General features: G+C 39.0%; 2 protein-coding genes across 12 annotated transcripts in view; one reads left to right on the top strand and one right to left on the bottom strand.

Annotated features, from left to right (window-relative positions):
* The window catches only part of CAGE1 (cancer antigen 1), a 55774-nt gene extending 54845 nt beyond the window's left edge, over positions 1–929 (bottom strand). For 5 of the 10 annotated variants that reach the window (XR_006217499.1, XM_042985773.1, XM_042985766.1 and 2 more), the window contains exon 1: positions 261–420. Coding sequence is in view for 9 of the 10 variants with exons in the window: in XM_042985773.1 (XP_042841707.1) it covers positions 261–282 (22 nt within the window). In the remaining variant the exon portion in view is untranslated. Of the gene's footprint in view, positions 1–260; positions 422–718 lie in introns of those variants that run through there. The other 5 variants (XM_042985770.1, XM_042985771.1, XM_042985772.1 and 2 more) reach the window with 2 other exon arrangements.
* A 170-nt stretch (positions 930–1099) lies between these two features.
* RIOK1 (RIO kinase 1) overlaps positions 1100–16028 on the top strand; it is a 29876-nt gene continuing 14947 nt past the window's right edge. The window contains exons 1-10 of one of the 2 annotated variants that reach the window (XM_007073121.3): positions 1100–1313; positions 4378–4591; positions 6337–6427; positions 7616–7685; positions 8967–9009; positions 11928–12020; positions 12785–12897; positions 13005–13085; positions 15362–15448; positions 15852–15989. In XM_007073121.3, coding sequence (XP_007073183.1) covers positions 1243–1313; positions 4378–4591; positions 6337–6427; positions 7616–7685; positions 8967–9009; positions 11928–12020; positions 12785–12897; positions 13005–13085; positions 15362–15448; positions 15852–15989 — 1001 coding nt within the window. In that variant the 5' untranslated portion in view covers positions 1100–1242. The other variant, XM_007073122.3, reaches the window with a different exon arrangement.

Below are 16028 nucleotides of genomic sequence, written 5' to 3'. Positions count from 1 at the left end.
CGCAGCAAACAGCAATGTTGTTCGCAGAGTAAATACTGATCGAATGAATCCTGCAGTCCAAAGATTTTATTTCTATTAAAACTTCTCAATTTACAGTTGCTACCTATTTGCTCGGATTCTTTTATTGAATTATCGAATTAATGAACAATTTATTGAGGCTTGATTTGTTTTCCCAAAGCCATGCCATCGTCTGAAATATAAAAAGCCAGTAAGACAAGCAGGCTAGTCGGGCTTAGTGAAAGGCCTAACTTTATGCTCACCTTTTCCACCTTCCGAACACATAATTGCTGCCTAGGCTGTGGTGAAAGGAATCTGAAAAATCTTCGTTCTCCAAACGCAAAAAAACTCAAAGCCCTTATTTCTTCAATTTCTTTCTTGGTGAACCTAGAACTTCCATTTACACTTTTATAAATTTGTTCACATGGCGCAATCTATCAACTTACTTTAAAGTTAGGTTTACTTTTTCCATCTCTCATCCTGTCCTTACCAGGTCTTTGCCAACATTTTTAAAGTATTTATTCAGATGTTTGGGTAGATATTCCAGGAACATTATAAAGCTGTTTTAAGATGGGCGCTAAAAGGGTCGTCATTTGGAGTTACCACCAACATTCTAGTTGTAAAATTCTCTCAGTTGTATGACAAACATTTTAAAAATCACTCCTCTCATTTTCCCTCAAAACAATGCACCAAACTTTTCAAGTCTAAAAAGTGTGCTCACTTTCAGGGTCCATAGCTTCTTGGATCCGCTGTAAGGATTTAGCGCTTCCACCTTCCGCACAGGGTTTCGCGGGAGGAAGAAAAACGCCTCACGACCTCATCCACTAAAGGCTTTGAAAAACTCGGAGTTGGCACACGGGCGCGCTGGAACGGCCCTGTGTGACGCCCGCCCACCGCCCTAGCCAGTCTCGGCTCGCTACGACGCCAGGCGGGCTCCCACGCCCTGCGCCACGCCCCACGCCCCAGGGGCGCGGCCGGGGGAAGGGCGGGACTTCCGGCAGGATTGAGACTTCCGGTCGGGCGGGAGTTCCGGTCAGGGCGGTCCTAACTGTCCTGGTTGTAGGTCCTTATCTCTCTTAGCACGTGGCGTTCGCTTTTGGCGTTGGAGCTTCTGAACAGTTTGATAGGCGGGCATCTGCCCAGAGGGGGTTGGATGGGCTGCGTGTAGCGCTGTCTCTGTGCGGCTTCCGTCCCAGCGCGGGGCGGACGGCCTCCAGGGGCGCCGAGGCTCTGCGCGCTTCCGTCATGGACTACCGGCGGCTGCTGATGAGTCGGGTGGTTCCCGGGCAGTTCGACGACGCGGATTCCTCGGACAGGTGGGCGAGCCCCGTTGGGCACACAGACTCCGTAAGGATTCTGCTGTCTCCGCCGCCGCGGGCAGCCTCGGGCTTTTTGAGGGAGACAGGTATTTCATTCGGAGTAGTCTCTCCACAGCCCTTTGCTTCTTTCTCCATGCCAGCCGGGTCTTTTAATCCCACTTTGCGCCGGAGTTCACGAAAGCCACTTGTCAAGGGAGTTCCAGGTTGGCTAGCCTCGCTGAAAGGCAGAGTTGGAGACAGTGGTTGGGAAACGTAGATTTTTAGTCTTTAACTGCATTTGGCGTTCAAAAAATATTTGAGCACCTGTCGTGGGCGAGGTTTTGTCCTCGGCGCGGGAGATGGTGGTGAACAAGATTAAGTCCCTGCAGTCTTTGAATTTTACCTTCTATTTGGGAAGGAGGGCAGACAATTAAGTACATACAGATATTTTATAAACAAACAAAACCCCCCCACAGATAATATACTCTATGCAAATAATTAAAATCAGTTGGTAGATTAAGTAATGACAGTGTCAGGGATGAGTTAAGTCCACATCTGGAACTAACCTCAGGAGGAGCAGAGGGAACAGCAGTTCAGGAAGAGGAGACAACAATGCACAGGCCCAACGTTGGCATCACTCTTGGCTGTGAAAGAAAGGGCTAGAGGCCAGTGTACCTAGAGCACAGCACAGGTAGTTGAGAAGATGGCTAGGTAATGATGTAGAAGTGAGAAGGGGCCAGATCATATAGAGCCTTATAAGGGACGATAAGCAGTTGGGATATTCTAGGTCTTAACAGAAAGCCATAGGAGGGATTTTACTAGGGGAATGACAATCTGATTTATGATTTAAAGGAATTACTCTGTTATGGAGAGGATGGTTGTAGAGGGCATGAGTGGAAGCAGTTCAAAAGTGATAAAGTAATTCAGTTCAGACATGAGGGGAGCTAGAGATAGGGTCACGGGATATGTTTTGGAGGTAGAAGTGACAAGGTTTGGTGGTAGATTGGCTGTGGGATGTGAGGCAAAAGGATTTCAGGATAACTCCTACATGAAACATAAGAGTTCCTTTGGAATTCCAAGAAAACATTTTTTACTTTATATTCACAGTAAAGATTCATTACATGTAGATTTTAGTAGTCATTTGGGGATTTTTTTTTTTCCAGTAAAAATATGTTGATCATTTTCTGTGTGCCAGGTCTAGTGTTAGTGGGTAGGGATACATTGTAAACACCACCCTGATTGACACAGAGCTTACATGATAGGAGGAGAAACATTAAATAATTGGACAAATTATTTGTATTAGAATTGGGTAAGTAGTACAAAGGAAAAAGGAATGAAGAAGATGGGAGACTTTCCTGACCAAATGATGATAATCTAATACTGAAAGGTTACATAAGATTTAGAGAAACAGGAAGATTTTATTTCAGATGCATTCCAGGTTTATGTTTCCAGATAACCATATAAAAGTCTTTAGGGAAGAAGTAGGAAGAAGAAACAGCCCAGTGTGGCTGGTAAATAGTTGGCAGTAATGGGTATACACTGGTTTACCATCCATCACTGGATATTGTGAAGATAAGCCAGTGGACTTTGTGACCCTGCCACACTCCAGGGTCCACTCCACTGGGAGGTGGGGGGAGAGCATAATGTATTGGGTAGGTAGAAGCCAAAGATGCTGCTAAAATCCTACAAGGCAGAAAACGACCTCCCACCACAAAGAATTGTCCAGCCAAGGTTGAGAAGTTCTGGTACAAATGAAGTATAACTTTGGGGCGCCTGGGTGGCTCAGTCGGTTGAGCGTCCCGACTTCAGCTCAGGTCATGATCTTGCAGTCTGTGAGTTCGAGCCCCATGTCGGGCTCTGTGCTGACAGCTCGGAGCCCGGAGCCTGTTTCAGATTCTGTGTCTTCCTCTCTCTCTGACCCTCCCCTGTTCATGCTCTGTCTCTCTGTCTCAAAAATAAAGAAACATTAAAAAAAAATTAAAAAAAAAACAACAAACAAATGAGGTATAACTTTAATGTGCCATTGTAGATTGTTGGCAATTAAAGGATCAAATTAAGGATTTTGTTTACAAAATCGTAGTAAATAGCAGGTGTTTGATGATTATTCTCTTCCCACCCATGTCCATGGAGATTTGGAACCCTTTGAGCTGTGGCTAATTAATAATCAGGATTGATCACCTGAATTTACTGAACTCTTGTCTGACCATTTTTAAGCTGGTAGTTCACATTATCAGGGTTCTATGTGGTTCCTGTGTTTGTTCTCTACATGAGTGGTCAAAACTGGTGGGACCTCTGTTGAATCTGACCTGCAGACATATTTTGTTTGGTATGCACAGTGTTTGGTTAAAATTAAATGTACCGGTTAAGTGGGAGATTTAAAAGTCCACACTTCTGGCTTCTCTTGAAAAACTAAGATCTGGTAGCACTGGCTCTGAATTTTCACATGGCAGAAAAACACCCTATTGGTTGTGCTCCATTTACTCTGGGCCTGATCTCTGGGTTTGACAATCACCACTTCTCTTACTGAATTACACCCAGACTGCTCTGAATTACACCACTCATTTGTGGTGCTTATGTTCACCATTCCTTCCCTTTATGAATAGGGGTGATTTGAAGTTCTTTATGTAGCACAAATCTTGATATAGCTTCTTTTGTTGGAGTGGTATTGAGTTCAAGGTAAGGCTGCTTTAGGCTTAGTCCCAAATTTTGTCAGAAAGCTTTCCCCCAGCTGACTCTTAAGACATATCTGTGAATGGTTTTCCTGGAATTGGGTCTGGTGTACTGGTCAGAGTGCATTCATTCAGCAGAGAAAATGACAATGTAAATCCTGACTTCATTAAGGCCGAAGTGGTTTAACATCTGATGTACCTCTTCTTTAGTAGGACCTGGAGGATAAGCAAACAATGGGAATGCCACTTTGAAAAACAGAACCTGGTATTAAGTTTGAGTTTACTGGGAGATAACGTTGAGAGGAAAACTTTTAGATTTATTGGTATAAATTTAGTCTGTTATATCACAAATAGCTGCATGTATAAATCCAATTAGAGTTATGTGGAAACATGCTGCACATTGTTATTTCTAGTGAAAACATTGACCTGAGGACCATCAGAGAGGAAGATATTCTGTTTGAAGATCTGCAGAAGAATGTGCCTGAGAAGATGGGTGGAGGTGATATGGAAGAGAAGGAGGAGGAGGAGGAAGAGGAGGAGGAGTATGATGATGACGACTGGGATTGGGATGATGGAGTTGGAAAACTCACCAAAGGTTGTATCTCAAATGCAAGGAGTAACCCACAGGTATTTTACAAATGATTGTATACATCTTTATGTTATTTATGTCTTCTTTTTTCAAAGGACTTTTTGTTGTTCTTGACTTGAATTGGAAGATTTCCCTCAGGTTATGTTGCCCTGTAGCCCCAACCTTTAACGGGTTTTGTTCTTCATCCTTTTTGTATTTCTGATAATTTCCTGGATGTGGGTTCTTTTCATAGTCAGTACATTTTAAAAACTATTTAAATTATGGTAAGATTAGGAGCTTTAAAGTCTGCATGGGAAAAGATGCAAATAGGCAGTTCACTACAAATGGTTAGGAAACATGGAGAGAAAGTTCAGCTTCCTTAATAATTAAAAAATGCAGATTAAATATGTAGAAATGCTGTTTTTTCACTTATGAAACTGACCAAGATGCAAAATCTATAATTGCTGATTGAGTAAATAAGTACTTATTTAGAGGATAAACTGGTATGTGATAAAAGCTTTTAAAACATAAAATAAATGCTTTGATTCAGCAATTCTTTTAAGATTGTGCCAAGAATGGTGTTATGAGAATGATTCTCCAGCATTGTTTATAGAGAAACACTGGAAACAAGCTTGACTAAATTTGTTGTGGGACTGATTTCACACAATGGGATATTATGCAGCCGTAAAATACATTGCAGTGAAAAACTATATTAATGACATGAATCTGCCATCACCTACTGTGTACCGGGCACAAGTTATCAGACTGTAGAGCCTGCTTCTCAACTGGAAGTACTCTGTTTCAGGATTTTGCAGAGCCTTAGGATTAACATGGTACATCTTACTAAAGCATAAAGATTTCTGAAAGAGATGGAGGGGGAAAAAACCAACAGTATTTCTTTGAATATTAAGATTGCTATATTGTGGATAAGAATGAGTGCATTTTAAAAACAACCAGATGAATTTCACACTTGTCTGTTTTGGTGAGACGTTGAGCTATTTTAATACAGAGTTTATTCTCTTTTAATAAAGATAGAATAAAAGGCAAGTGTATATGCTTAAATGTTAACTATTATCTTTGGGTGCTGGGATTGTAGATGATTAAAATTTTACCTGTGTTTTCTACTGTGAATCTGTACTTAGAAATGTTTTTAAAGTTATATCTGGTAGAAAACTTTAAATAGGTCTATACAGACAGCATAGGTCTATGCAGTCAGCCTCACACTTGTAAGCTGAGATACGTGGAGTAAATCAGTCATTGTTATGAGCCCTTTTTATCTGTACTATACTCCCTTTGAATAAGGGTTCTTTCTTTTTGTTATTATTTTAGTTTGTGTATAGCGCCAGTGTAAGTGGTAAGCCTCATGCCTGATCTTTCCCTTTCTTGAGACAATAGGCCCAAAATGAAATTCTTAGAACGAGTTTAATGTTGGCCTTAGCCATTCATTATACGTTTTGGAGGTAAATGAACATTGTCAAATTCTAAATCTATTAACAGTTGAATTAAAAAAATGCATTTAATTACAATTTGTTATTTATAATAATGAGGAATACATTGTAGGGAGGTTAAAAAATACAGATTATACAGACTCTTCATTTTAGCCAGTAACTTTGTCCTATTTCAAATGTCTTTTTAAAAAATTTCTTGAGCAAATATGATTGATTCTTAACCTTTTCTTAGGGTACTCCTTCAAGTATTGATGCTCTGATAGTTAACTGTTAGCTAAGGAGAAAGACATGTAATAACTAACCTTAGGTCTGTATTTATAACTAGTGCCTTCAACTCTGGAACTTATTTCTTCTAGGCAAATCAGCAGACTTCCAACTACAATTTGGCCAAAATATCTACTCCAGCAGACAAGGTCTTACGGAAATTTGAGAATAAAATTAATCTAGGTGAGTTCATAAAATATATTTGGGCTATGAGGAAGTTATTCAGAAGCCATGAAGTGTCATAAATTTTGTTAGGTCAAGAAATGAGTGTGTTCAGTGTTACTGGCTGAATAATAATAATGTTTAGAGAAGATAAAAACTCAGTATTTAAAGACCTGGCTTTAGGAAGAGACTTCAGCTTCTGCTTTTTTAGCTCTGTTTGCTCCTCTGCTGTAAAAAAATTTACAGATATCTGTTCAAGTTTTCGTCTGTTTTGTATTAAAGTAGCATTGTCTCAGACTAGAACGTTGAAAATATGTTGACCGTTGAACTTGGGGGTTGGGATGCTGACTCCATGCAGTTGAAAATCCACGTGTAACTTCTGACTCCCTCAAAACTTAACTACCAGTAGCCCACTGTTGACCAAAAGCCTCGCTGATCACATAGACAGTTGATAAACACATTTTATATGTTATGTATGTTATATACTAAGTTCTTACGATAAAAGAAACTAGATAAAAGAAAATGAAAATGTTAAGTCATAAATACATGTACAGTACACTACTGTGAAAAATCCATATATAAGTAGATCTGCATAATTCAAACACATGTTGTTCAAGTATCAACTGTACTAGAATATTGAATATAAATACGTTTTGTTTTACTAGACACTTTTTATGTACGCATTAATCATTTAGTGAGCTGTTGAATGCAAGGAATCAGAATGTTGATTTGAACCACCACCTCTTAAAAAATGCAGGATCATCTTTGTCTTATGGAAGTTGATTCATTATAAACCTAGCACAGTGTCTCTCATATCCTATCACTGACCTATAACTTGAAATGAAACTGTAGTTTTTAGAGTTAAACTTGGAATTCGGGCAGTTTATATTCCCAAATTAGCCGTATAAAGTATTAACAAGTGTCTGAAATTCAGCATATGCAGGTAAAGGATTTTGGGGAGATTCCTGGATCTGGGTTTCTGTGGCTCAAATTAGAGCTGTGTTGATGACAGTGACAACACTTGTCACTAAGGAGACACAACTTCATGCTCAACATCTAAAAACATTAATAGTTTTTCATCAATAAAAGATATTCTATATGTAACAAAATATTTGGAAAATAGAGGAGGAAGAGGGAAAAAGTATTCTATTCAAAATGTTGTCTTTTTGTCTTAACGGTTGTTTACATTGTGGATTTTTTAATTTTTAGATAAGCTAAATGTTACTGATTCTGTCATAAATAAAGTCACCGAAAAGTCTAGACAAAAGGAAGCAGATATGTAAGTAATATTTTAACTATAAAACATGGCGGATAGGGACTAATTCTAGACAAATGAGCATCTTGGTTATAATTCTTTTGGAAAGGATATTTCTTTATATGATTAAACCAGTTATTTTCTTTTTCTTTTTAGCTTAAATGAGGGTGTCCTTTCCTTAGTAAGTTGAGAATATTAAGTGAGTTTTAAATGTGTGGTCAAACTATAATCTTGTGAAATTCACAATGTGCTCTTGGGAGGGTAATGGTAAACTAAAATGTTTATTCCAGTTTAAACTGAAGTGTTAAAATGTAAAAATGCTTCCTTTTAAAAACTTATTAAAAATTTTTCCCTTCCATGAAATGTTTTTAAATTTTTATTTTATTATTTTTAAATTTTTTTAAGTAGGCTCCACGCCCAGTGTGGAGCTTGAACTCACGACCAACTGAGCCACCCCTCCATGAAATATTTTAAAAAATGTAAGGGAAGATTTAAAATTAAATAGTGATCTAATAAGAATAATTTCTATTTATTCTTCTCAAAACCAGTTGTTTAAGTGCAAGCTAACTTCTATATGCTAAAAACACTAGGGCATTGACATATTGTAGAAAATGATATTAAGTTTATACAACTAGCAGTGTTAGAACCGAACTTAAAAACCAACTTTCTTCTGACTGAAAATCACTTTTCTTCTGGTTTATTGCTATCCCCAAGAGATACCAGCCTTTTGAGAACTGCCATAGTCATCTGTTATTTCATAGAAGTGTCTGAATCTTTGTGTTTGAATCTTTGAGTTGAGGTTAGTGTGCTAATAGAATCAGTGTCTGAGCTGAAGCCAGTCAGACTCTGCATTTTAATGCAGAACTCAAGAACTGTCTTTAGATGACAAAAACCCGTGTCTTTGTAGAAAGGGACTCTAAAGAGAAGGTGATATAAATGACTTTAAATCTCACATTAGATTAATAGAATCATTAAAGATTGAAAGACAATATTAACAGACCCGATGTTTCCTTTTTTGCAGCATGGTTCACCTTACCCCGGCTGCTCTCTTTATCTAATCCTTCTGAAATATGGATAGAATGATTTTTTCTTACTGCAGATGTGCTCCTTTTGCTCTAGGGAACTGAACTGATGATTAAGGGGACACAAAGGAAGCAACACTGAGCAATGAAACTACAATGAGATTATGAAATGGGTTATTAAAGAAAGTACCTACTTAGGAATTTTATGGGATGAGATACATTTCGAACTTTTTATTTTGGCTTCTGAATTTTGAATGTCACATTCTTTTTTGGTTTTGGTTAGGTATCGCATCAAAGATAAGGCAGACAGAGCAACTGTGGAACAGGTACAATTTAAATGTGCTTTCATTTTAAGTTAGCATTTTAAGTTCTCATTTTAAATTAGCACTTCTTTTCTCTTGGGATTATAGTTTGCATTCATTCTTCTTGCTTAATGCTAATGTTACCTAAAATTACTCCTTCTAGTTTTGAGTTTAGAAGTCTACATTTTGAGGGGCGCCTGGGTGGCTCAGTCGGTTAAGCGTCCAACTTCGGCTCAGGTCATGATCTTGTGGTCTGTGAGTTCGAGCCCTGCGTCAGGCTCTGTGCTGACCGCTCAGAGCCTGGAGCCTGTTTCAGATTCTGTGTCTCCCTCTCTCTCTGACTCTCCCCCGTTCATGCTCTCTCTCTGTCTCAAAAATAAATAAACGTTAAAAAAAAAAAAAAAGTCTACATTTTGTTTTATTGATAATAGATAACTTAGAGTCATGCCCCCCTCTGTGGCCACCATGCGGTGTTTTCATCTTCTATGAGGATGCAGAATTTACTGGAAGTCCAGAAATCTTTTGTCTTAAGATGTGCAGGAATTTTGTGAGCTTTATTAGAAGGTACCTGTCACAAAGTGAAGGGATAGGGCAATGCCTTCAGATTTTCACTAGAAATCCCTTACTTGGTTTAGACATTATGCTGGTTTTATTCTTTCTGTTCAAGAATGGGGGAAATTTTTCCTAATTTTCCCATATGTAGAGAGTTGTGAATTGGAAGTTAGCATTGGCTCCGATTTTTGACGTGAAGGTGGTAAAAAGGGTCAGAACATTGTTACTGCTATCTACCACCCTTCTCACCCCTACACAGAGGCACAAACATTTTGGAATAGTAGCCCCTGTGATCCCCAGATCCTTGATACAAGATGTGAACCCCCTGCTACTAGCCACCTCAGTCCCCAGCAGAGTAACACCCAACCTGAGCTCCAGAACCATTTGTGCAGTTGAAGAATTCCACCTGTAGTTGGGCAGGAGTGGGTCTGAGATCTGTGTCTTCCTTGTCCTCTCATTTATTTTGTGTGTGTGTGTGGTTGGAAACAAAGCGTATAGTCCAGCTGAGAGAGGTGAGGCAGCCATAATTTTCAAACACCCTAAAATAACAAAGGCAAGAAATCCTTTTTTCCCCCTTTTTCAAAATTAATTTTGAATTAACAATGTATATCTTGGTCTTAAGCTGTCTTTTTAAATATGTATTTGTAAAGTTTATTCCATTCTCCTGTTTCTCTTCCCTATTTTGTTTTTAAGCCATTTTGGTACGTTGCTCCTCCTACACCCCTGCCTTGGCTTCCTCCCAGTTTTGCAGCCACACAGGTGTCTGCCTGGATTCTCAGCGCGCCGCTTCCCTCTGCTGACCTGTGCAGTGAAGTGGGAATGTCAGTTAGGGCCCGTTAGCCCGATTCCCTTTCATTCCTCTCTAGTTGCCATAGTTGCAGTTTGGCTTTTTGTCCTGTAGTCTTTCCAGGGTTGTTTTGTTTTTATTAACCCTAGGTTTCTGGTATGACTGTGGCTGCATCACTGAAGGATAGACCCTAAAGTATAGTTAGATTTGGCCACTTCACACTGTCTCTCTCTGTGGAGCTGGAGGGGCTGCTGTGAGTGTCCCTTGAAATTGCATGTAAATATCTGGCTGGTTGAGTTCAGGCATGGATGAGACCAGGCTTTAAATTCCTTGCTTTCTGTTAAAGAGGACTTTGGGATCCTTTTTACTCAAGATTGATTGCTCTAACTTTGAAAGAGACCCTTTCCCTGATTTACTCATCTATAGCAGAGGTGCACAGACTCTTTCTTTAAAGGGTTAAATAATAGGGGCGCCTGGGTGGCTTGGTTGAGCATCCAACTCTTGATTTCAGCTCAGGTTATGCCCACATTGGTCATGCTCCATACTCAGTGCAGATCCTGCTTGAGATTCTCTCTCTCCCTCACCTCCCTTGTCCCATCCCTCCCCAACCACCCACTCGTGTGTGCGCGTGTTCTTGCTCTCTCTCTCTCAAATAAAAAATAAATGGGGTGCCTGGGTGGCTCAGTTGGTTATGTGTCCGACTTCTACTCAGGTCATGATCTCATGGTCCATGGGTCCCCCATCGGGCTCTGTGCTGACAGCTTAGAGCCTGGAGCCTGCTTCAGATTCTGTGTCTCCCTCCCTCTCTGCCCCTCCCCTGCTCACGCTCTAACTCTCTCTCAAAAGTAAACGTTAAAAATTTTTTTTTAATAATAAATAAGGAGTTAAATAATAAATATTTCAAGCACTGTGGCTCACAATTTTTTTTTTTTTAAGCAACTTTTAAAATGTAAAGACCATTCCTAGCTTGCAGGCTGCAGAAAAAAAAGCCGTGGCCTGGATTTGACTTCTGTGCTGTAGGGTGCTGACCCCAGTTTAAAGTTGCAAATCCAGTACAGTGACCACTGAACACTTGAAACGTAGCTAGTCTGGATTGACATGTGCTATAAACATAAACCAGATTTTGAAGACTTGGTGTAAAAAAAAAATGTTAAATCTCTTACTGATAACTTTTTATATTGATTACATGTTGAAATTGATAGTGTTTTAGATAGATTGCATTAAATAAAGTATATCAAAATTAATTTTACCTGCTACTTTTTGCTGCTTTTAGTGTGACTAGAAAATGTGAAACTGCTATGCAGCTTGCATTATATATTCTATTAGCTAATATCAATCTAGAGTCCATTTCTGCTTCTTTTGAACTTGGTAGACTTTGACTTCTGTGTCTGAACGAACTTGTTGGTTTGTCTCTTGTTCCTTTGGCCTTCGTGTCGTATTTTATTTACTAAAAATCAGAATAAATAAAAACACCACAATTGAGACTGTCAGTCAGCCAGAATAGCATAGTATTTAAGCTCTTCAGTTTATTAATGGTCAGGTGCTTCAATGAGAAATACTTGATACTATCTTTCTGAACTTTCTATTTTTTGCATTTTTTTAGGTGTTGGATCCTAGAACACGAATGATACTATTCAAGATGTTGACTAGAGGAATCATATCAGAGATAAATGGCTGCATTAGCACGGGAAAAGAAGTGAGCTTTTCTTTGGATGCCTGAATGTTTTCATGTTAGTTTTCTTATTTCAGATACCAAATGAAACTAAGGCACGTAGTAAATAAATGGTGCCTTTAAAAGAAAAGAAAAAAAAAGCATGCACAAGTCAGGATAGTTTAATTAGTGTTTGTAAAAACAGCTTTATTAATATTTATGGCTAGGTAGGAAGTTGTGCACATAAATCGGCCTTTTCACTATCGTTGCTGTACTGGATCACTGAGTCCAGGTAGTGCCCAGGGTAGGCATAAGTGGTCAGATTACTGCAGGCCCCAGTCCTTGCCACATAGTTACTATGGGAGGAGGGGCTTATAGTCTAGTTTCTGTGGATAAGCAAATCTCTTTCTCAGTTTTTCTTTGTACGTGGATATGGAGACAGACAGACATGGCATTTGTAAATTAGCAACTCATTCTATGGGAAGCAGCCCTCAGTAAAATTCAGTTTATAAATCATGAGATGTAAGAATGTCTTGAAATATTTTTCACATACTTGAGATGCAAGGATGTTTGAAACTGCTTCATGCTTAATTATAAATTGGATCTTATATGTAAATCTACTTACTGTACCTTTTGGTATGATTGTTTCATATTTTAATTGATGTATTCAAAAGATGATGTTTCTTCTACATGCTACTTCAGTTCACTTGACTTTGTTTTTTTGACTTTTGAGGATAGAATCAAACAGTTGAAAATTAAAATACTTTTGTTATTTTATACAAACTTATTTTGTTTTTGATGCAAAATAGGCTAATGTGTACCACGCTAGCACAGCAAATGGAGACAGCAGAGCAATCAAAATTTACAAAACTTCTATTTTGGTGTTCAAAGATCGGGATAAGTATGTAAGCGGGGAGTTCAGGTGAGTGAGCTCAGATTCTTTTTCCAGTGGCCTGATTTCTATATCCTAAAAAAATAAAAACTAGAATAATAGAACGATTACAATAACAAGTGTTTTTCTTGTTCAAGATTTCGTCATGGCTATTGTAAAGGAAACCCCAGAAAGATGGTGAAAACTTGGGCAGAAAAAGAAATGAGGAACTTAATCAGGTGACTCTCGAGGGCGGGTGTCTGTGCTGTGCCAGGCATACTGGCCCCAGCTCCTTCTTGCTGACAAATCCCAGTGTGGTTCTGTGTAAAGGTGGGGACTCATAGTGCTGTTCAGTTGTGTTAGATCTGAGGTATGCAAAAGAAACCAACTTCTGGGCAAATAGAAACTACCTTATCTTCTCTGTTTTGAGAATCCATTATAGAAAAATTTACATTTATTCAGCAAGGGTGAGTCGTTTGAAGCACCTTGGTAACCATGTGAAAGCATTTAGAATTTATACGGAGGATGATAGGGGGCTGTTGCAGGACTTTATTTTATTTATTTATTTTTTTAATGTTTATTTTTGAGAGAGAGCGCAAGTGGGGAGAGGCAGAGAGACAAGGAGACAGAGGATTGATCTGAAGCAGGCTCTATGCTGACAGCAGAGAGCCCAATGTGGGGCTTGAATTCACAAACCATGAGATCATGATGTGAGCTGAAGTCAGTTGCTTAACCGACTGAGCCACCCAAGCACCCCTAATTTATTTATGCAAATTCAAGTTAGTTAACGTATAACGTAGTATTAGTTTCAGGAGTAGAATCAGTGATTCATCACTTACATGTGACACCCAGTGCTCACCCCAAGTGCCCCCCTTAATACCCATTGCCCATTTGGCTCCATCCACCCACCCAGTGCCCTCCGGCAACCCTCAGTTTGTTCTCTGTATTTAAGAATCTTATGGTTTATCTGTCTGTTTTTATCTTATTTTTCCTTCCCTTCCCCTATATTTATCTGTTGTGTTTCTAAAATTTCACATGTGAATGAAATCATATATTTGTCTTCCTCTGCCTGATTTATTTCGCTTAGCATAATACACTCTAGTTCCATCCACGTTGTTGCAAATGGCAAGATTTCATTCTTTTTCATCACTGAGTACTATTCCATTTTATATATATCATATCTTTATCCATTCATCTGTTCATGGACATTTGGGCTCTTTGCATAATTTGGCTATTGTTGATAGTGCTGCTGTAAACATTGGAGTACGTGTACCCCTTCAAATCATTTTTTTTTTAATCCTTTGGATAAATACCTAGTAGTGCAATTGCTGGGTCGTAGGGTAGTTCTATTTTTACTTTTTTGAGGAAGCTCCATACTATTTTCCAGAGTGGCTGTTGCAAGATTTTAAACAGGGAAGTAACACAATCTGGTGCTGAGACTGATGGGTTATTTTGTCATAGGTATTGGAGTTTAGACAGTTTTGCTAGGTCCTAAACTCTATTATAGTTTCTTTTTCTTATTTCTATCCAGTTGTTTTTAAAACAATTTTTAATGTTTATTTAGAGAGAGAGACAGAGAGAGCCTAAACAAGGGAGGGACAGAGAAAGAGGGAGAGACAGAATCTGAAGCAGGCTCCAGGCTCTGAGCTATCAGCACAGAGCCCGACACGGGGCTCAAACTCACAAACCACGAGGTCATGACCTGAGTTGAAGTCGGATGCTTATCCAACCGAGCCACCCAGGCACCCCTCCTCTTTCTTTCCAGTTTTGGACATGTTTATGTATTATTCTTTGTGCTGATCCTTTTATATCAAGTGAAGGCAACTTGCTTAGCTGAGATGAAGGTTTTCAAAAAATTTGAAGTATTTTTTTCTCTTTCAAATAACTTTTAACTTTGTATGTGCCATACAGAGGTAACATACATTGGATACTTTAGTATTAAATCCTTATTTTGAAAGTCCTTCTGAAATCTTCCTGTGTTCAGTTAGCTAGCTAGATGTTAGGTATGAGTTCAACTGTGTTTTGTTTTGTTTTGTTTTGTTTTGTTTTGTTTTGTTTTGTTTTGTTTTGTTTTGTAAGTAGACTCTGTGCCCAACATGGGGCTCAAACTCATGACCCTGAGATCGAGAATCGCATGCTGTACCAACTGAGCCAGCCAGGCACCCTGAGTCCAACTGTTTTTATTAATCATTGTTTAGCTAGTCAGCTGAAAAGACATACCTGCTGTATCTCATCAATTCTGAGATGTACATTTGACAGGTTAACATCTCTGGAATGGGACCGAGTGTTAGAGACTGTGAGTAGTTGAATTGCCAGTGTCGTGTCATTCTTCGTCGTGCATCATGGTGTCACCTGAAAATCACTGGGGCCCTAGAGTTTATGACAAACAATAATACAGTTGAAACATGCTGGCGCTGCCTCCTAACAGTGATACTAATCTTCTGTAGCCATTATAATTTGCTTTAGATGCTGTGTCACCTTCTCACTCGTCCTTTTACCTGTTTGAATATCACAGGCTAAACACCGCACAGATCCCATGCCCAGAACCTATCCTGCTAAGAAGTCATGTTCTTGTCATGGGTTTCATTGGTAAAGATGACATGTGAGTACGTAGAAGGCCTAATAATTACATGCTCAGAATGGTATTTTTAAGTGCTTTGAAGTATACAGTGTATAAATATTTCCCATTTAAATAGCTCCTTTTATCTTGAAGTATTTCATAGGATTTTTTTTTACTGTATGAGTGCATAGAGTTAATTTATTCTACCTTTTTTAAGTCCCCAAATGCTTCAGAATAACAAAGTTCACCCTGTTTCTGAGAAATGTTTTGTATAGTAGGCTGCAAGAGCACTTGTTTCTTGACAGCTTATTGAAATGGTACATCTGTCATGAGCCAAATTGTTCAGCGATGAGTTGTCGAAAAGAAGTGCATGTAGCAATGTAGTCTAAAGCAGGAAAACTTGTTCTGGGGCATTTTATCTTAGTTCATTTGATTTTTATTCAAGGCCAGCGCCACTGTTGAAAAACGTCCAGCTCTCAGAATCCAAGGCTCGGGAGTTGTATCTGCAGGTCATCCAACTCGTGAGAAGGATGTATCAAGACGCCAGACTCGTCCACGCGGATCTCAGTGAATTTAACATGCTGTGAGTGCATTTTGTCCTTTAGGAGCCACCTGCGTGGTG

The sequence above is a fragment of the Panthera tigris genome, chromosome B2 (assembly GCF_018350195.1).
Source record: "Panthera tigris isolate Pti1 chromosome B2, P.tigris_Pti1_mat1.1, whole genome shotgun sequence".
In the NCBI taxonomy this organism is placed as follows: Eukaryota; Metazoa; Chordata; class Mammalia; order Carnivora; family Felidae; genus Panthera; species Panthera tigris.
Note: the sequence above shows the minus strand (reverse complement) of the source record. Positions and strands in the feature narration are given on the sequence as shown.